Raw genomic sequence first — 22,178 nt, 5'->3', positions numbered from 1 at the left:
CTGGAACTACAGTGTAAGTTACGGCTATACGCTGAAGATGCAGTGATTCTGTGGCTCTGAAGCTACTGACATGCTAGATCTGAGCGGAAGGACGTGCACATGGGCAAGAATGACTCTTGGGAAGGCAGACTCAGATTAACACCCAACTAGCTCTCAAAAAAACCCAAAATTTTGGTACCCTCAAACTACTAGACTACATGCAAAGGTATAGTTCCTTTTTAATACATCCACACAGTTCTGTTACTCTAAATGGGAGGCATAAGAGTCAGAGTGCAGCAGATCATTTGAATGTTGCCATTTTAGTTATCTTATTCTCACTATAGTGTTAAAAATCTGCAGTCCTACCCAGCAATCTTATCCTGCTATGTAAATCTTTTTAAACAAAATGCCTTATTCAAAGCTTACTATTGTTAGCCGATATCAAATCAGTGTAGCAATTTGCCATCGGCGTATCTTGATCTAATTACGTTCTGGAAAGAATTGAAATAGATCTAAAGAAAATTCAGATAATGGAACAGGCAAAACAAGAAAGGGAAAGGAGGAGCATAAACAAAAGATAAAAGAAGAACAGAGAATAAAGGATAAAGCTCTGAGATACAAAAAATAGGATTAGGTGATACTGAAATTGTGGGGGGTACACATAGAGGCATCCCATAAAGAAAGAGGAAGACCAGGGATTAAAAATGTTACCATCATCTCATGCATTAAATTAAATTAAATGTCATTCACTGAGATGTGAAAATGGTGTGCTTTGGAGTCGAAGTCAAACAACATGTCTGATCCGAAATCTATGAGTAACCAATGTTCATTTGTACTATGTCAATGGATTTCAGATAGAGTCAATGGAGACAAAGCTTCCCACTCCTATGGAACTGCCTGTGTCTGACAACTCTGCACGTTTATCAATAAATCAGAATTTAACTGCTGGCACAATGCTCACAAACAGGCCAAAAAGTCCAAGGATACTCCCAGTATAGGAAATATATCCTGTTTAATTTGGATAATGCTCAGTGTAGTTCTTTGTTCTTTTTAGTACACATCAGTACCAGAAAGTCCGTGGGCTCTCAAAAATTGTATTACAATTCCTTTTCTTTCCAGATGAAGGAAACAAGAGTCTCTCCTGATTACTTTTTTTAATGTCTATTTTTATAAAGGTACACCAATTACAGAGGGCCTTACTTTTTCCATGTCCTATCCCATGATACAGCTTTCCTCAACATTCAACATTCCTAGGATCCCAAGGATCAATAAAGAAATCTGTAAGTATAGCAAAATGAATTATAAAGATTTTGCTACACTTCTCAGTAAAAATTCTTTCCTCAAAAAAACCAAAGCAAACCAAAAAACCAGAAGAGGAATATCTTTCCTGTCTTCAAGTACACACTTAGAATCCTTTAGTGCTGGAATTAGAAGGGATGTGTGAATATGAGTAGTGTCAAAATACAAAGGATACTGAATGAAAAACCACACCTTTGTAAGGGAGAACAACTCATTGCAATTTGCACCTCTTTTGCAAGCATACCCCTTGACAAATAGCTCATTGCAAAGAAATCCATTCAAGACAAAAAAATATCAAATTCACTCTACAAATTGTAGCTAAACAACCATAAAGAGGCAATTCTCAAGTTATAAGGTATACTTTAGTTGTCCCATGTTAATATCAATCTCTTAGAAATTACATATAAAACCACCTTCAGAATAATTTTTCTCAGTGGGAACACTGAGATTAACGTATAGAGCACTCATGTGTCAGGCACTTTACAAAAAAGCATCAAGGCAGTTCTGATGCACTAACTTGATAACCCAGATGCTTCTCCCTGCTGATTTCACTTACCTAAGCTGCCTCTACTGAAAACAGACTACAGGACAGTTTCAGAGGAAGGAACCCAGCCTTTCAGGCAGATAAAGGCTGTCTTCAGTTTGAAACAGAAGCCAACAATATTACTGGGCCTAATCAAAGGCTTTTTTCACTACTTTTTACAGTCATTTTCTCTGTACTTCTGGCACCATCTTTGTTCAGAAGATTTACTGTCTCGCTTTTTAAAATTTATCAGTTTGCAATGGCCACCAGATGAAGGGATCTTTAAATCACTGTGTTATGGGGAGACTGTGAGCATGTGCATTACAGTTAGAGCCTTAATTTATCCTGTGCTAGAAAACCACTTACAAACATCAGTAATGGGGGAAAAAATTTTGGAACAGTTATATTCAAGACATGCTGTTTACAAGGTGCTCTGTATTCTGAAGTTACTAATTTACAATTATTCAAATTGACTCTGCCCCTTAATTTAAGAAGTAAAAATGAGTTGTGGTTTGGTTCTTTTGGTATCTAAGAAATCAAGAGAGTAACGGATTTACTTGTTGATTGGTAACACATCACAACATAAAGGTTTCAGACAAGATTCATCTGAACACCAAACATTGCTATTATAGTTACCACTGTCTTTTCTTAAAAAAAAAAAAAAAAAAAAAAAAAGGTCTATTTACTAAGTTACAAATACAAGCAACTGTTGCATCATCTTGCAGTACTGGAACTGCTGTTGAATATCAGGGAAGGGTAATAGGATAGATGAAAGTTCTCTAAAAGAGAAAGCACCAGAACTAGCAGAAAGGTGGGGTTGGTCAGCCCTTCATTTGAATGTAAATGTAATTATGAGGCAGGCAGTTAGGCTGACGTCAGACAAGATCTTGGTAAACCATTACCACCAGCACCTGGTAACACAGTCGATAATAAAAGAGGATGAAGTAGAAGATTCCAAGCAGAGTGGCGTTATTAGAGAAAACCAAACACAATTATTTTTAAGCAGCAAAAGAAAAAAATACGGAAGAACAATATGTTGTGACAAAGTATTTACAATCTGTGACAATCATGTATGTGAGCTCTCTCTTGGAGAAAGAGAACAGCATGTATCCAGGATCCGCAAGGGGTAACAACAACCTGCCAGTGCAAAACTTTGTGTCTACTCCACCCTATTCAGATTACATGGGATATCATCATGTGCCAACTCTGGACACCCATGGACAGCCTGCGGGAACCTGGGGATCTCACTATGGCCCACAGAGGGAGGACTGGAACGCTTACGGCCCAGGACCTTCCAGCACGGTTGCTGCTGCACAGATCAATGGCTCCTCTCCTGGACAGGTCTCCTACACTTCTGCTGATTACAGCTCCCTCCATCCTGCTGGATCTGGGGGGTTACCTCCTGTAGATACAATTAATACACAGCAAATCTCTCCCAACAGCCAAAGGCACAGCTCTTACGAATGGATGAGGAAAACGGTGCAAGCTAACACTAGTGGTAAGTGTATATCTAACTTTCAACCTGAGAAAGCATCTTCTGCTATCACTGATCTTACAAATAATTAACTTTACTTGAAGCACATAGGATGGTGGGTCATTTATGACATTTATTTAACCTACTGCTGTTTAATGCAGTTTTAACTAAATTTGCACTTGTTTCACTTTCATCACATAAAGACTTTATATGGTTACTATAGTGGAATGGCTGTTGTGTTTAGGTATGGCTACATCTCACCCAAGCCCAGGAATCTTTGTTCTAACATTCTGTAAAGCATTTTGGATGAAAAACACAATACTCTTGAGAATGTTATGGAATAACGCATGCAGCAATGCTTAACAGTTACAGGCAAAAATTTTGTGCCTCAAGGTAAATATTGATATAAAATCAGGTTGGCCTTTTTAAATCTTTGCAGACTTTTCAATACCTTTAAAGAAAATTATGTGCTCCGATACAACCACAGGGATTATGCAATTTTCTGCTGTTGTTCCTGTGTCTTATTTTTCTATCTAGATTTAATAGGTGAGAAGAAATATTCCTAGAGAAGTAATCTGCTTCAAATGATCAGCGCAGACTATTTTGTTTGCAGACCGCATCAGCGAACCTCATCAGTTAAACTTCCTTTTCATTTAGTTTCAAATCGGTTTTACATATTTTTCTCATGTACCAGAATTTTGCAGCTTACCACAACTGCACAATTAAAAATCACTTTCTTGCTGTTTCACTCATTGATGTGTCTGGTTTTGTCACAAGCTGCATGCCAGACCTTTCGGTGTATATTCCCAAGGTGTAAATTGGGTGTAGCAAGGTTTGTTATATCTATTGTTAAGGTTAAAAGTAGTAAGTGTGTGTTAGAGAGCATCAAAGACAATGCTCTAAAGAAAGAAGAGCAATTACAATTGGAGCAATCTTAGAAGATACAGAAAACCAATCCTCCTTCAAATGGTTATTTCTCAAGAGTAAAGTTAGTCGGGTAATTGTTTCTTAGTTATAAAGCAGATACACAGTTTTCCCACTGTTACTAAATATAAAATGCCTAGTGAACATTAAGATATCACAATGCCATCCTTCCACTTGGAGCCTCTACAAAGGTCTTCAAAGTCAGGCAGATTTATAGTCTGTTTTTTCCCCCCTTACGTATACTCATGTAAATCAGCAGTAACTTCATTAACATCATTGGAGATTTCCAGGTGTAGAAGTGATGCAAGACTTGAGTGTAGACCAAACTCAATTGAGAGTACTGAATGTCAATGAGGCAAGCCTGCCTCTGTCCTGCTGCCACTGAATTTTAAATGTGTTAGCATTCTGAAAGAATAAAACAGACTTACAAGTCTAAATCCTACTTTTACACTTATTGCAGACATGAAAGACCCTGAAAGGTTTCTCATGCGCTTGCTCAATTTCATAAAATATATATGCAATTCAGAAAAGCAGTTATGTGCTTAAATTAATTTCTAGTCTGCAAAAGCACTTACACAGAATTTACATACATGCTGAAATACTTTATGAACACTACTGGACAGGTGAATCGGGGCCTGTCAATAGATACATGTCCTGAGGCTGTACATTCCTAGAGCCCAATCCTTTGAAGTGTTAAAAACAGCTCAGGACTTCAGAGAACCAGGCTCAAGACTTCAACCCAGCTTAAAAAAAGGGTTTGGGAGAGTAAAGCATAAATGTGGTATTTTGCAAAATAAGAAAAGTACCAAACAGATTTGTCTTTTCATTGGTGTTTTTAAAATAATGTTAACTATAAAAACTGGCAAATTTTAATACCATTACATAAAAAATTGTGAAAAATTAAATGAAATTCAAATAAATAATGTCAAGGCTAAAATTATGCAAGTAACAGGTAGATACTAACTTACCAATGCTTTCACTAGAAGATAATGTAAGAAAACTTACTTGATGCTATTATAACCACCCTTTGAAACTGACTTGCTCTGTTTTTCCATATTGCCATAAAATTTTTCATTCTATCAGATCAGCTACTGGTTTCTCCCCTTCAATATTATTGCTGCTTAATACAGTTCATTGCTCTAAAGTTTCAGAATCACTGTAAAAACTAAACTGTAAAAATATATTTATATACATAACTATGCGCATGTCCTTAACTTCACTAGTAGGGTGTACTCACATTGATGTATGTGAACAACACGGAATAAAAGAAATCAAAATACATGTATTTAAATGAGGGAGCCTACTGAAAACCGTTCTAAAGACAATAGGAATTATTTTTGGGGAGGGAATGTCAATGGGAATTATTTCCCCTCTATTTAGACACTATTAACTACACTACATTCTGATTCATTTGTATGTAGCATTTTATAAAAAAAAATTGAATTGCAGGAAAAGTGAAATGAAAATTTACCTGACCAAATCAATCCTCAGGATAAAACAACATCATGAAGATGGAAGTACCGTGGCCTTTCAACAGATAAAATTTGATATGAAATTACATATCCTCTTACTAAAAGACTATAACTGAATATTCAGAACCAAACCTTTCTTTATTTCAAATACACAGACATTGCAAGCTTATGAGGCAAATTTTAAGAAACGAACATCAAAAGTGGGCCTGGTAAAGATATATTCCCAGACAGGCTTTCAAAATGAGAAAAAGAACATAAACAGAATTCCTTACAGTCTGATCCTGTTTTTACTAAAAATAAATGACAAAATGCCCTATCAACTTCAGTTATGTAAGTGCAGAACTTCAGACCGATTCATTTCCAAAACCTGTGTAATCAACGGTGTAAAATGTGTATTTTATGAGAGCGAGCGAGCCTTCAAGGCATGAAACTTACTGAAAGAATGAATCTAAACACAGGCCCAGAAAACAGATTTTACATCTTTTAAAAATTTATATGAAACTTCATCTGGGAGTGACCCTTCTCAGAAAGAGAACGGACTTTAAGGAGACTAAACAAGAGGACAACATAATTTCTGTATTTTGCAAAATCAGCCTCAGGTTTTTTTTATTTTTTACTATAGTCAACACATTTTATGTCTTTGTTTAAACAAGCAGTGATGTACAAGTAATTCAGATTACATCACAGCAGAAACACAGGCAGAAAGCAAACTAGAAAAGCAGGAAAAAAGGCCAGGCCTCTGCTCTAATGCTAATTTATTTTGCTTTGTAAACTAGTTGTGACATCTATTTTCCACTGGCCTACATTGTCTGAGGTTTTGAGGCCTATCTGTCATATTGAGGCAACAGACCCTTTCAACACTTCGCTTTGCTTTGATATGCAGTCTTGTCTCTTCCTTCTCCCTCTTTTCTTCAGGAGTTATATTGCCGGAAAGGGTGATGATTTTCACAGCAAATAAAGAGGCCTTCTCCTAGCTTTATTGTCTTCAGAAGAAATGCTCTGTGAATTTTATGACCAAGGGGAATGGGGAAAACTACTCTTTTTCTCCACCCCCTCAAATCATGGTTATATTTGCTGATTATAGTGAAGCCGGAATAACCCTGTTGAATTTTAACTTCTTTTCAAAGATTACCTTCTAAGCCTTCGGTTTACAAGGAACCTGAATATCTATACTATTGTTAAACATTATAACTATCACTTAGAACAAATATTTCAAAGCCAACAATTTGTACCGTGGAAAAAAAAGTAAACTTAGTTTGGTGATTGTTTTAGTCCTGCAAATTTCGTCAGGAAAGCTTTGTACACTAGAAGTCAAAGTGGCATAGAATTTGGGAAAAAATCCTTAATTATGCGTATGTCTTAAGATACGTCTACCTCTAGCCTTCAGATAAAAATATTGCAGTCTATCCTCAGTATTGGTCCAAAATTAAAGAGAACAGGAAAAAATATTCCTTCATCTATTTCTGTCCTTTTTTCCTCTGCTAAGATGAAAGAGTCTGACATTTGTTTAGGGCTTGTAAATTCCAAACCAATTGGCTTGTGTTTCTGAATGTGAAAGGGGTTCTTGATAAGATCTCCTTGTCGCTCCTTTGTGTGGCGTGTGCTTCATCTTAACACCTCAATGGATTTTAGGGAACCACTTTAAAGGAGTCTTTGTCCTACAGTTTGTCCCAGAAAACTCACATCAAAAAAAACCTGGGAAGATCAGAAGGAAAAGGAAAACTATCTAGTTGGCGGTTGAAAGTGCAAAGGAGAACAAATAAGTTGAAAAGTGATGTCTCTGTATTATTATTACGTGAAGAAATGTTTTAAAAACTCTATGAAATGAGAGATATCTTCTAAACATCAAATATTGCTTCTCTTAAAAGTACTTATCCAATATCTCTAAGAATATTTCTTTTCTGCAATAGAGAGAGGATGATACTGAAATCCTTTTACAAGTATTTTATTGCCTCGTCTTAAAAACTGCCAAGTGCCTTCAACTTGAAAGGAAGCTCAGCACACAGAGTACCCACAGGAATACTTCTACAGGCACTCAGCATCTTGCAACACTGGACTTTTTTGAAAAAAATAAGTTTAAGTTATTCTTGAACTTACAAGCATGTCCTGTGGCCACATAAGAAAGTTAAAGCTCTTCTACTAGGTCATTTCTTTGTGTTAGAGAGGTGATCTTTAAAAACGCAAACAAAGAATTAGGACACGGTACAGCTAAACAAATTGTGACTGAACTTCAGTCTTGAAATTCTGTGTATTTATGCCCACATATACACGGAATTCACTTCAATGAGCTCTGAAATGAAACCCCTTTGAGATCAAATATAGCCAGCACCAATTATGTATTGCTATGAATTATTTAAGATCCTTCAGGGTGTTTTTCACTTAAGAGCTTTACATTTAAATGTATGTTTACAGGGAGAGGGAGATAAAGAGGGAAAGACAGTTGTGATAACAATACTCACTCACTGATTCACCCTGCACCTCATATTCCTTCTCTGTAACACAGAAAACAATGCCATGCAAGTACTCTATAGTTTAACTGATTCTGTACAATGTTTGAGATGTTTGAAAGAAAGATGCTATAGAAAAAAAAGTTCAACATATTAATAATATTTCTTTCTTAAACAGGTAAAACAAGAACAAAAGAAAAGTACCGAGTTGTTTACACAGACCATCAGAGACTAGAATTAGAGAAGGAATTTCACTGCAACAGATATATTACAATAAGGAGAAAGTCAGAACTTGCAGCAAACCTGGGACTATCTGAAAGACAGGTACACAGAGATTATCCATCATTTGTACACACCCATTCACCAGACACTGTTACTGCCAGGGGATGTGAGCAACACTCACATTCTGTACCCACAAGTATTGCAAAGGCAACCGTGATATAGTTTCTGAGTATATTTGGCACACAGAGAACACACTACACAAATACAAATTAATAAATAGGCTAATTTGAAAGAAACCTCCAATTATGGGTAATTAAACATTAGGAATTAATTTATACTAGAAAAAGTATTTATTCTTATGTGCATAACAGCTTGCTAGATAGCTAGAACTTAAACAGTTCAGCTTAACATTATCTTAGCTATTTCCTCAATAGTTATGACATTCACCATTTTATTTCCTGCAATCACACAAAATGATGGCCAGAAAAAATCTAAAGTATTGGATCTATTTCAGCTGTAAGTCAGGAAAATGAAAACTCAGCATTCAAAGAGCAATCAAACAAGACATCTATCTATTTTTTGTTAAAAATTCTTACTATTATGTTCACAGGTACTTCATCTATAGCAGTAGTTCACACCCACTATATACAGGATGCTCTAGGCTATAAAATTTGGTGCCAAATTTTTATGCCTATTATACACATATATGTATCCAAGACTATCCACTCAGGGAATTGCCAAGTGCATACTCAGACCCATTGCTTCTTTGGAAAGCAGCTCTGCATTCATTCACATCAAGTACATATTTAAGCTGTCCTGAATAAAGAGCTTCCTGAGCAGGAGCCCATGTATCTTAGCTGTGTTCATACAAAGACTAGATAAAGAATTTCCTAAAATCAATTTGTTGGAAAGCACACTTAGGAAGCACATCTACACAGTCTGCAAATATAGTAACTGTTGAATCCAACCCTCCTTATACAACAGAATTTCAATGGTTCTGCTACAGTTGGAGGATAAGGGAAGATTTGACGATACTGAATAAGGCATCTTATACCTTAGCAACCAGATTTATTGCCCCCAGGTAAATTTAAACAAGAGATCTTTCTTTTCAGAATTTTACAAACTTTGATTCTTTCTGAATATACACATTGAGTTCTCTAAAATATTCTCCTCTTTCAGTGGCCTCCTCTGCTTTGGCATTCAGTCTGTGCAAGAACATGGAATAGAGAGGGACCAGTTGAGGCTGGAAGCGTAAGGATGCATAGATAAACAATTGTATTTTAGGATCAAGCACTGGATTTTTATAAAAGTAGTACAGTGATGTTTAATCTCAGACCCAAATAGTAAATAGATTACACTCCATGCACCATAAGTGTCCCCAGAAAGTAACTACAAAAAGAGGTCTAAAGTTTGCTACGCAGTAGGATATAGCTGCATTGGAAAATTTTCAGAGAACTACAATTACGAAAGATTCAAAACCTCCACCTTAATGTTCTGCAGGCTGGCTGATTTAGAACACAGACATGCCTGGAGTAACCAGCGATACGGCATGATCAGCATTTTGCTTTTACATAGTTGTTGCTGTTAAAGCAATCCAATTTTTGACTAGGTAAATTTCCTTCAAGTATAATGTAGACAAAATAGATAATCTATCTGAATTTCTACAAGGCTCACAACAGACAAAGCTAAATGCTTCTTGCTGTCATTACCAGTAAGGTAACAAAAAATAACTAGAAAATAATAATGAGATTTTTAATACAAAGCAATGTATCATATTGTATTCCACAAACCTAAAGGATATAACAAAAATCGTAGAGTAAGAACACAAAAAATTAATGATAAGGAAAACACAAACAGTGTATTCTACTCATTCCACATAAGGAAAGAAAATATAGATGCTTAAACTAAAAGTAGATTTCAAACAGATCGGAGTCTTTACATAAACACAATTAGCCTGGGAAATTCACTGTCATTAAGTAATGCTGATATACCTATTTATACACATGACATAGTACATACGTATCTGCAAAATACATATAAAAAAATCAAATCTTTTAAAATATGTAATATACGTACACACAAAAATCACTCACAATATAAATGAAAAAAGAACCCTCGCTACTTGAGTTCGAATTAATCTATAACACAGATGATAAATAAATCTGCAGAATTATTCCATAATTAACATCTTCCTAAAGTACGACATACATCACTGCCAAAGCTTAGATGATGAACTAGGTGGACCCTGAGTCTAAATGAGTAAGTTGATTCCTATGTTCCTAAATATAACACAGCAAGTTCACTTTACACCAGGTCTAAGAAAAGAAACTAATTTTCTATTGATTATATTGCAGAAAACAAATACAGAGTAACAAAAAAATTTTTTGCTGCATAAATCCAGTGTTTTGTTTTGTTTTTTGTCATTGTTCTCTGGGGTTTATGGTTTTTGTGGGTTTTTGTTTGTTTGTTTGGGGATTTTTTTCTTTGTTTTGATTTTTATATTTTTTTTAACATAGCTGTATTTTTATTGCTATGATTAGTGTAAAAAGTTGACCACTACTTTGAATTAATCAGATATCGTTCATAAAACTGCAGGTGAAAATCTGGTTCCAGAATCGCCGCGCGAAAGAAAGAAAAATGATCAAGAAGAAAATATCTCAGTTTGATGGCAGTGGGGGCTCAGCTCAGAGTGACTCTGGTTCACTCAGTCCAAATGAAATATCTAGCTCTCTGTTCCCACCACCCCATGGAATAAATGGATTACAGCCTAATGACATTCATCAAGTCATAGTTTCGGAATGAACAGAGATTAAAAAAAAAATAAAAAGAGGAAAAAAGAAAAAGCAAGAATGGATTTCCCCATCCTCCCTTGACAACTCAACTTTGCAAAGGACCACTCTGATTTTACTGTCTTCAGAGAGCTGATTTCTAAGTACAGGATCTGGGACTATTATCAATATATTTTAATTATTATAGAAATCTCAGGGAACTTGCACTAAGATTCATCACTCAAAATCTTTGAGTAGGAGGTAATTTGCTTCAGACACAGACAACTAATGATACAACTAAAGATTCAAATAAACGTAGTTCTAGTCTGATCATATATATACACACAGAAAAAACTAAGTGACCTGATTTTAAAATAGAGTACTATTGCATAAAATATAAGATGCTGGGTCTATTTGGTTTGTTACATTTTATATAATTAGAGTAAATTGTAGATGTTAATAAATATTCACACTTATGTGTACTGAAGAGAACGCTACTTTTTGAAAACAAGAAAAACATTTAAAACACTTTTAAACACTCAAGAAACACAACAAGGTTGCTATAACAACATATTACATTTAATTAAATAAAACAAATCTTCTTTGCCCTATGTAATTGTGTTCAAGTCTGCCAATCTCCTAAGCAATAGTTACAGATATATAATATCACACCAAACCTGCCAAGATTTGTTCAATTGTAAGAAATGCAGCAATTTGTCATGCACATTAGTAAATGCCAAACAGTTTGGAAGATATAAGTATTACTTCAATCTTCAAAGAATGCACATATTATTGCTTAAAAATATGAGCACAAAAGTAATGGAAACAGAACTGTTACTACTAGCAAACTACCAAAAAGCAAATAATGAATTTGTTTAAGGTCTCTAAACCTTTTAAGTGAAATAGCAATCTTGAGCCACTGATTTTATATACGACACTTACTTTGGGCTAAAGGCAAGAAATATCCCAAAGTAGCTGACACCGTATTTCAAAGCTGTTATCAAGCAGCCTTAGCATTCATGAAGTCACAGAAAACATGTAACAAAAGAAGTATTCACTCCATGTGCGCTCCTGAAAGAGCACAAACTCAGGATAAACATGTTCACAGTGTGGTTAGCTTTAATTATTAGTCCATGTTGGCAGGTGAGAAGGTAGCAATGTTATGTAGAAGGCAACTGATGAGTCTGGAAGAAGTAGAAAGAGAACTCTAAGCACTAAAAAAAATCCCCAAACCCTTTAGTAGTACTATTCTTTGGAATTTCACAATATGAGCTTTTGATACCATACAAGTAAGTGCTGTAGTGGAAAAATTTAATATTACTGAAAAGGTCATCAGAAGCAAAGGTAATAAAAAGGAAAAACAGAAGAAAACAAACATAAAACACCATTATCAGGCATATGAAAAGTCATGCAACACTTATTTCAACAATAGCAAACTCTTGGTCTCAGAAACAGCAGATCAAATTCTGCTTTTCTTAGTGTCAATGAGCATTGATAATGCACTGAGCAACACAGAACTTGTCAAAGCATTATCTGGATTCAATAAATTAGATAAATGTGAAGACATGTTTCACTGTTTCCCAATTATTCAAATATAACTCTGTTAGAGCAACTCCATGAAAGTAATTCTATTAGTCTTCAAAAATAAATACTAACTTACATAATTGTAAACATAAATGTCTTAAGCTAAACTAGGAAGAAAATCTGTAACACAGGGTAAGATCTTACTGATTGTAAGCATTTTGTGGTTAGTTCTCCAATATATTTCTAATAATCTGCTATTCATATGGTTAAAATAAATGGGCCTATCTTAATGCAAACAAACTGTAAACAGAAAATCTGCTGTATATAAATACGTATAAAATTCAACCCTATGAGAAATTGAGACTACATCTGCATGGCTTTAATTCAGGATCTTCTAAAACTGCTCACTGATATTATACTGTTATGTGATTGCATGGACATTTTAGAAGACAGAGCAGCATGTTGTAGAATACACACACAAACAGGTCTGTTTATATTAATAGAAGTATACATTCTAGCAGACAGAGAGGCACACACATGCTGCTCTGCTCTGCTTTTCATTCAAAGAAATCCATACATGTGCTCTATAACTGATTTGGCAGAGGAGGTTTTTCCAGTTCCACCAGCCCCTCTACCTGTGTTGTCCTTTTCTACATGAAGGATGTAGAAGATAAAATAATTTCCCAAGAAACTCATGAAGAAAGAAGCCACAATATTTTAGACATACAAGAAAAAAGGGAAGAGGACCTTTACCTTGTTACCTAAATCTCAAATCATCAGAAGGCCTACCTCAATGGAAGAGCAGGCAACGGCTTCTGTGAAGGTTACCAGTGACAGAGAAATGGAGAGTGAGAGAAAGCTTTTTTCTAGTTTCCAGATTTTTTTTTCTGTGATCAGTTTTCAAATCAAAATGGAAGAATGGCAAGTAAAGAAGCTATAACATACAACACAGCATTCATTAGATTTGTATACTAGAAATGCATGGCTTAACTTAAAATTTCTCTTTCTAATTTATATCAGAATTGAAATAAAAAACTTACATGGTTATTTACCAGGTTCACATTCAACATATTCAAAATTATCATCTTGCTGTTTCTAAACAAGCTCCAGTGTATCTTTTTGAATTGCCAGACAGTCAGGAAACACCATGCTGTTCTGACAAACCAGGCAGAAGAGCCACTGAAGCCATTGACTGTACTTCAGAAAAACCACTGTTCACAAAGGAAACATCTTAAAAGAGACTATTTTAGATGTCAAACGGGACTTTGAATAGGATACAAAGCACCTCCTATGAAATGTTTAAAATCAGTCTTGACAATAAAAAGTGTTTTCCTTTTTCATGGTCTTCATCCTGAATTTTTTCTATCAGGTCTATTTTAAATGTATTCAAACCATATATTAATAAATATTTGGGAGGGATAGTCTCTTTTGTGCACTAGATAATGACCTCTAAGCCTAAAAACTGTATCAGATTATCTTCTCTGGCTACAGCTAAGTCAAATAAGAAGTTATTCCCCCTATTTGTACTGTGCAAACTACCCCTCATCTAGATCATAATGTCCCTTTAAATCTAAGTGTAGTGGCACAGCTATTTCTCAAAATGATCTAAGGAAAATATATTATGAAATTCTTTTAGACTAACTAGCATAATTTTTGGTAAACTTGATGACAGAGCAATTAAATATGCAGTCATATTACCAGGTCAGGAGGATGGTAAGCCATAAAGAGGGGAAAATGGCAAGCAGCTGAAAGAAAATTCTTACTCTGTCTCTGACAGTGTTTGGACATTGTAGCTGACTGTAGCCTGTGCTATTTTTTTTGCCAGAAAACATCATCCCAAATCAAAACACAATTCAGACCTACATGCTGGCACATTTTAACTGACAGCAGTCCATCCTATATTCACGTTCTGCCAAGATCAGCACGGGAACACAGGAATCAGGATGTGCAATTGGGTGGAGACAACACAGCTATTACAAAGTCCCTACATCGCTATTATTTTCTGGACAGCTGTGTTTGACTCTTCTACATTGCCTATGTAAAAGAAAAGCTTCAGAAGATGTGATCCAGCCCTTGTATTTCATTTTTGTATTTACGTGGGTGAGAAGAAACACTAAAGGCTATAAATAACATTTTCCAATATTTATCTTTCCTCCTTTGAAGACTTCTCCGGGGACTTTAATTAGACTCTCCCTTAGCACCATTAGGCAATTAAAATAATAATAAATCAAACACGATCCTTCTCACCCAGTGGGTATTTTCCCCAAGCTCTCTCAGTTTCCTGTCTTTTTCTCTTTATGTAAATAGAAAACCATCACACTGTTTAAATTCAGCCGTTTGATTGGTATTTCAAGTTTGCAAAGTAGTGAGCCACTTTAACACCATGCTGATATCAAAAGAAATTTCTGCATCGTACAACTGTCTGATTCCAGCAGCCAGCAAATCCCTTCTGACATTTATTTGAATCATCTTTATTCTTATCAGAACACTGTAGAGGTGCCAGAGCTTTGGGAACAATTGCCTTTCTCAGTCTCACTATCTATAAATACTTAATGAAGAAGGAACACACTTTACCACAAACTGTTCCTGCTGAGACTCCCTGTAGCACGACAGTGATTTGGTTTCACTAACTAACTTCTAAATATTGATCTGTGGGACAAAATAAAGGAAATTACAGACTTATCTGTAGTTACAGTAATGACAGATAGTTTAGACTAGAAATTGGAAAGGACCTTATTACAAGATACTTTAAAAAATCATAATTTACAGAGAACAGAGTATAACTTAAACCCCTAATTGGCAGCTTGTAGTAGTAATACAGGTCAAATAAAAACCTGGATCAGAAACTTGACAACATCTTGAAACTAAGATTACTTTTGAAAATTGATCTACCTCTATATTAGGCATTTTCAGTATAAACAGCACAGAGCTGCAGACCCCTGCACAAAGCCAAAATCCTTCTAGACATTACAAAATATTTGTATCACAAAAATAGTTTCATTAAACCTCTCACATCACTCTTGACTTGCCTTACTTCAACAAATGAACATATCCAAATTTGCCTAATGAGTTACACATTTCTATTTCTAAACAAAAAAATATGAACTTGCAATGAGATGCTGGATGCACCTGGAAACGGAAAAAGAATCCTGCTAAATGCAACAAGTAAAACCACAGCAACTACCAGGGTCTTTTTCTCATATAAATTCCACAATATTAAACAGGATCACCTATACATTGGTTACAGTTCCCAGTCAAAAGTTACGCCTTTATTTCCCAAAGAGGAAACTAGTAGGTAATGCTAACATTTGGGAGTTATTTCAAGAAAGCCTCAGGTACTTATCAAACAATCTTAAAACGTGTGGTTAATATTATTTTTTAAATAAAATATTATTGGCATTGAAGGAACAATTTTTATTATTCCATGGATGCACTAAACACTAATGATCCTGCTGTAAGTATCTGCAGCATATGGTATCATGCCTTTTGGGTAAAGGTTTCGTAATTTAAGAATGAAAAACACTATCACAGGTGAATGGCTCAACAGGGGGCTGAATGCTAGATGGCCAAGTTGTAATCATGGATCCGAAACCCATTATTAGCTGCTGCTTCTCATGTGCAATTGAGACTAAAAATGTCTGAAATGCCTATCAACTCTTATCAACTTAATACCTTGATCCATCAACTGAAACTCCCTAGAGCCTGATATTCTTCCTATTGCCCCAGATATCAAAAGCAGAGCAAATAAAATGTGAAACATCAAAATGGGTGAAAACATAGAACACTGCCTACGGACACCTCAAAAAGAAATGAGATATAGAACAGCAGGCCAGTAAAAATCTCAACATTTCACGTGGTTGTTTTCTAGAGGCTGCAGGATTCCTCTCTGAAATCTGTTCTTGATACCAGTATTCAAACAGCCAGTGCAACTTTCCCTGAATGAGGCAAAGTTCTGCTCAAGACACTGGCAAGAAGATGCACAATTTTAGCTGCATGCATTTGGCATGCTGCCACCTTATAACTGTAGCTCTGAAAGCCAAACACCGCAGCAGTAACCAGAGCAGCAACAAACATATCTTCCCCATCTCACTGTATGACTGAACTGGGGCAACAAGAACTTAGGATGAAAGGACAAAACCAAATTCAGACACATACCTCACAAGAGAGTCTTGAATTTTCAGCTTTTGACACAATTCCAACTTGAGTGATGCAGCCATGCAGGCCTCCCAAATTTCATTATGCGTCAGATGCTATTAAGGGAACAGTCCAGCTTCTTAAGGTTTCTCCCCACTAAACCCTTGTCTGTTTTTCATGGAATAACTTCAATCAGATCATTTCTCGACTTGGGAAACAAGCCTGTATTACTGGAAAAACAACACTTCAGTAGTATTTCAAAATTCCAAAATGGCTGAAAACATTTTAATGGAGACCTGGGCAGAGCTTTCCAGTACTGCAGAGCTGGTTCATCAATATGGGTTCAGAAGCACAGGTCTCCCAATTGCATTAGTGAAAGTCATGGAATCATATGCCTCCTGCAACAAAGCTCAGAATTGATAAAGAAATTCAAGCTCTGATATGAGTTATCATGTTGTTTAAAAGCTGTTTAAAAATGTTACTGTAAAAATGTTGCAACTTTTTAATGATAAAGGTCATTAAAACATGCTTGCAGTCACTTTTTATGCCGCAAAATTCAGTATGCAATTAGAACCATCCTAATCTCAGTTACTGGTAAACTTATTTCCATGTTAAAAAACTCTGCAGTTAAGCACGCATCACTATATTCAGGAGTAAACCTGCCCTAGGTCTGAAGTAAAAGGACAACCTTGCAAAATTGTGGTTTGTAGTACAGGTTACACACAGTGCACCAACAAAAAACTCTCAAGAGCTTGTATTCTTAACTCCCCCTCTCTCCCTCTCAAAAAGGAATCAGTAACCTCAGCTTGTATAAACTGACTCAGGAAGGGGGGGACCTTACAGGTGAGGTCCAATATTGTTTATTCTGTTCACTCTTTTGGAAGAAGAGAATACTTCTGCTGTATCAAAACTAGAAGCATTCGCATCTCCAGTGAGGCCCCGAAGTTTCTGAATCCCCTCCACTTCTTAAGCCAATGTTGATCAAGAATCATGATGGTTCATCCACCAGCCTTAAAATACATTTTCCAAACTCCAAGAGTATATTCCTGTTATCCAACAACCTTTTCCTTTGCTGAAACATGTTAACTGTGTGAAATGAGTGAATTATACCAGCCAACATGACATCTCTTGTTGCGTATTCTTTCTTCTGAATAATGACTGTGTGGTGGAGATTTATATGGAACAAATAAGAAAAAAATATATTGGAATAAGACACAGTATCTCTCAGACCCACACCAGCATTCACCTTCTATGTCCTGTCAGCAGTGCTTTTATTTAATACAGTGCTTTGTTTTACGTCCTTATCTTTCCTCCACTCTTTTTGTGCTTCATTCTCTATATAAAAACACTTTTTATTCCAATAAAGGAAGTGACTTTGATGGATACACATAGCCAGAGACCATCATCTTTCCACAAATCATTCAGTTTTTATGACATAATTGTTTCATCTAATAAACGGCATCCTAAAAAAATACTGAAAACGAGCCATCTAAATACTTCTTCCTATGAAGCTATAAAGTTTCATAAATCATACTGAAAAAACATCTGAAACTCCATACTAAGCAGGCATTCTTCAACTACAGATACAGGTTACAAAAGGTGTTTTTCTAAAATGGTCTACTTTTACTCCAGATAGATAGTCATCATTCCTGCCAGGAGAGAATCATTAAAAAAAAAACAGAGTCTACTGAAACTTCAGCTGAACTTTGACTTCAACATATTAATTAAAAAGCATATGACATTAAATATGAAGCTAGTATAGCACAGTATCTCTTTCAATTAGAGACTTCCTTTCTTGGTTTGCTAATACCTCAGATACTCATTATAAAGATGTCACGCAGTATATTATGCCAAAACTCTACACTTCCTCATTTTACACTTCAGTTCAGCAAATTATTTTACCACCTCTTTGAGCACCTAACCAAACTCAGTCCTTAATTTCAGCAAATGCTCACTTCTGTCCATTTAAATGTCTCTAACATTAGCTTATTTATTAAATTAGAACACAAGTTGCATTAAAATGTAAGCTTATTCAATTAAACATGTATGGTAATGCTGCTGGATCTCACACTGTTCGCCACACCTTTCCCTCCCACCTGCATCCATCTCATCATTGTCATATCTAACGTTAAAGTTGTAAATCCTTGCAGATAAGTACATGGTTTCTTTATTTCACTTTATAGTACACATACAGCTTGTCTTTCACTGTGTTTCGTCCTTCTAAAATTTTCAACAGTTTTTTATTTGAAAAAAAACTGAACACATGCAAGGAACAGGACACAGGCTTGGCTTTACAGCATCCAAGGGGGGTCCTAAGCACTCTCAAAAAATCTAGCCCAAATCTTCTTAAAGGGCGTGATCCACATCCCAAGTCAGTGCAGAGGCACTTAGCCCAGTGAAAGCTGGATCGTGTCAGTAGGGCACAGTGTCATGACCAGGTGAAGTTCCAGACTACAACCCTCACAAGTTGCCTCTTTCGGTCTCATTTATTCACATAAGTAGGCTGCGGACGGCTCCTTAGCTATCTGTAACTGCTCCCATGGTTTACCCATACATGGGATTACTTATGTATCTAAGTGTTTTGCAGAGCAATATGCATAAATTGTCAGGCAAGGTTGAAATAGGGTTAACTCCCTCACTCTCCCTAGCCCTGTGCAGCACGGAGTCAGTTTTCCCAAATTACAGTGAGACATCTCATTGTCAAATTTTGTCACTGTCTTATTCCAAAAAATTTATAATCACGTTGAACAGCACGTATGGCTGCTAGACTATTTCAGTAATCTTTCCCTGTTAGGAGGACTGTCTTCATCACTATCTTTTGTTTTCTATCATTTAACTGCTCATTAAACTATTCTCCATCTCAAAACAGCTTAGTTTCAGCAGTGAGACATTTTTTACAGAAAACTATTCTGAAATCCAAATACTTTATATCGATGGAATCGCCACCAGCGTCGTTTTAGTTTTATAAAAATACACACGCAAAACCACACATACTTTAGCAAATAGGGATGGGATCTCTCAATTCATAAGGGTCCAGAGATGCTGTTACAAGTGGTGAAGAAATCTTCGGTATTACTTTCCATGACAAGAAATCCTTGCTACTGATGTACTCACAATTCCATTAATGGGAGTATTGCAAAGCCATGGTCCAGATGAAATAGTGATGATAATCAAGAAGTACAGGCACCAATAGTTAGTTAAACACAGAAAAAGATGGCCAATATCTTCACAAACATGACTTAATCTAATTATTTAAGACAAGATATTTCACATCTATGTGGGTAAGAGTTAGAAACCCTACCCATGGCCCTCTATTCAAATTATTCTTTTGAGTAGGGAAGCACCTGTAAAAACTCTTCACTTGTCAGCCTAAAATATTCTAAGAAATAGAAATACACCAGCAAGGTTTATAAAAATCAGTGGTCATACAAAGCTTTGAGAAAACAGGAAGTGTGGTATCAACGTGAAGAAGATAAAGCAGTTATGTTTTCACTATTTTATTTAGCATTCTGCAGGGACAGTGCTAGAAAATGCTTCCAAAAAAATCTAAGAACATGTTCCATGGATTGCTCTGAAATAGACCCAGAGATGTCTGACTTCTGCTCAGCAACAGCACACAGCCTTGAGCCCAAAAGCTTGCATTTAGCTCTTTCTCATAGGCAACGCTGGCCAAAGGGGCATCAACTTACATACTCTGTGGTTGTATTTTAAATATAATTAACTTTCTCATGGACGGTTCTCCAAAGCTGCCAAGAACTAAGATAATCTCAACTAAATATTAAAGCCTGTAATGTAAATGCACGGCATCAGACCAATCATTTCTTAAAGCATTCTCAGTTGTAAGTTTCACATTTTTGACTTTCACATCAGGTAAAGCAGACATCCTGTATTTGACTGAGAGTAAAATAAAGACCATTACCTTATTAGTAACCCCATATATAGCTTTATTTCAATGGTTCCAAGACTTTCTTTCCATGGGTTATGAATGACAATCATGTATATACAACTGAAGATGAGTGGGAAAAAATATTAGATCCTAAATTATAGAATTATTTTCACTTCTTTGACATGTTTCTAAATAGGACATCTTTTTAAAATCTAGTCAATCATAGTAAGACATGTTCCGTCCCATACTCACCTTCTCTGCATTTTATCAATATTCATCACTAAACAAGAATTATTTTTTTTACATAAATGGGAGAACATTGAACATATATTTTAATTTAATTTTATAATGACATTTTCTCCCTTACTTACAATTTTCTTCTCAAGTCATTAAGAGTGTGATTTACCTGCAACTCCACATAAAATGGATAACGTGCTGAAGTAAGAGTATGCGTCAGTGATACAACAGTAGCTCATACAGTTTTGCTTTCGGAAGTAGCAAAAATTTTCATTTGCTGCTGTCTAGAAAGTCCTGAAAAACAGCAAAGGTGGTTTATGAGGGAAGTCTTTTCCTAAGAACAGTAGATGGGGGTGGAGACCCCTTCTTCCTCTTGTAGGAGAAGGTGAGCTACCTTCCTCACAGTAGCTATGGGTCATGAGTTCAGAATTAGCCACAAACCAGGCCTAACACATCACTTTATGGTAGCTAGACTATTATTAAAAAAACACCAAACAACCCACATACAGTCTCAGAATTTTATTTCTGATTCCTATATTGTAATTATGAACACCGTTATTTTTTGGGCTTACATTCCATTTGACAGTAGGTGACTAATGAAGTGCTTAAACTCACATCAATAATAATTCACACCTGTGCACGGGGGGAAGGGGCATTCCTCTGCTTTCAACTATTCTGAGAGATTTTTCTTCCCCAATTTTGGTATTCCTCCTACGTGGATCTTCTTCCCTGTCACCACCCTACTACCCTGCACGGAACTCAACTTCCAAACCGATCAACAAAGCCCTGACAAACATCTCAAAGCCTGGGGAAAACTCAACCCCCTCCTCCTCCTCCCTCACCGGTGAGGGCGAGGCGAGGGGTGCCGAGGAAAACCTGAGCAAGCAAACGACGAAAAACGAGAAAGGAAAATATCTACCCGTCTGTTTCTATTAAAAACCTCGCAGAAATACACCCGGAAAAGGGCTAAAACCGACAGGAGCACCACCCGCCGCGCCCACAGCCAGGCGGGAAGCCCCTTCCTCCCCTCAGTAACGCCGGGGGGGGGTGCGTGTGTGTGTGTGTGTGTGTGAGGTGAGGACCACCCCCCGCGGTGCGGGGGGAAGGGGGTAGCACACCTGAGGCTGGGTCACGATACCTTCCCCCCTCCCCTGAGGGCACAGCCTCCGGAGAAACGGCGACAGCAGCAGGGGACACCCGCGTCCCCTCAAGTGGTGGGCGGGAAAGCTGAGGGACTCGGCTCCCCACAGGCGCGCGCACACGCCGCCTCCGCCCCCACTGCGCACGCG

General features: G+C 36.5%; 1 protein-coding gene and 1 long non-coding RNA gene across 2 annotated transcripts in view; one reads left to right on the top strand and one right to left on the bottom strand.

Moving 5' to 3' along the window:
* The window catches only part of LOC128914504 (uncharacterized), a 213,079-nt gene extending 190,958 nt beyond the window's left edge, over positions 1-22,121 (bottom strand). Inside the window, exons 1-2 of the long non-coding RNA XR_008468326.1 lie at positions 22,008-22,121; positions 21,059-21,183 (exon numbers count right to left, since the gene is read on the bottom strand). This is a non-coding gene — a long non-coding RNA (uncharacterized LOC128914504). The remainder of the gene's footprint in view (positions 1-21,058; positions 21,184-22,007) is intronic.
* Positions 2,870-11,142, top strand: LOC128914503 (homeobox protein CDX-4-like). The gene is made up of 3 exons (XM_054213541.1): positions 2,870-3,299; positions 8,297-8,442; positions 10,936-11,142. Exons 1-3 carry the CDS (start codon positions 2,870-2,872, stop codon positions 11,140-11,142), a joined length of 783 nt encoding a protein of 260 aa, XP_054069516.1.
* Positions 22,122-22,178: the final 57 nt, after the last annotated feature.

This window comes from Rissa tridactyla, chromosome 9 (assembly GCF_028500815.1).
Source record: "Rissa tridactyla isolate bRisTri1 chromosome 9, bRisTri1.patW.cur.20221130, whole genome shotgun sequence".
In the NCBI taxonomy this organism is placed as follows: Eukaryota; Metazoa; Chordata; class Aves; order Charadriiformes; family Laridae; genus Rissa; species Rissa tridactyla.
The sequence above is the reverse complement of the archived record's forward strand: the minus strand, read 5'-3'. Positions and strand labels throughout refer to the sequence as shown.

Coding starts and splice junctions, on each gene's coding strand:
- LOC128914503 (XM_054213541.1), top strand. CDS start 2,870: ATGTATGTGAGCTCTCTCTTGGAGAAAGAGAACAGCATGTATCCAGGA. Junction 3,300..8,296: donor GGTGCAAGCTAACACTAGTG/GTAAGTGTATAT, acceptor TTTCTTAAACAG/GTAAAACAAGAACAAAAGAA. Junction 8,443..10,935: donor TGGGACTATCTGAAAGACAG/GTACACAGAGAT, acceptor ATAAAACTGCAG/GTGAAAATCTGGTTCCAGAA.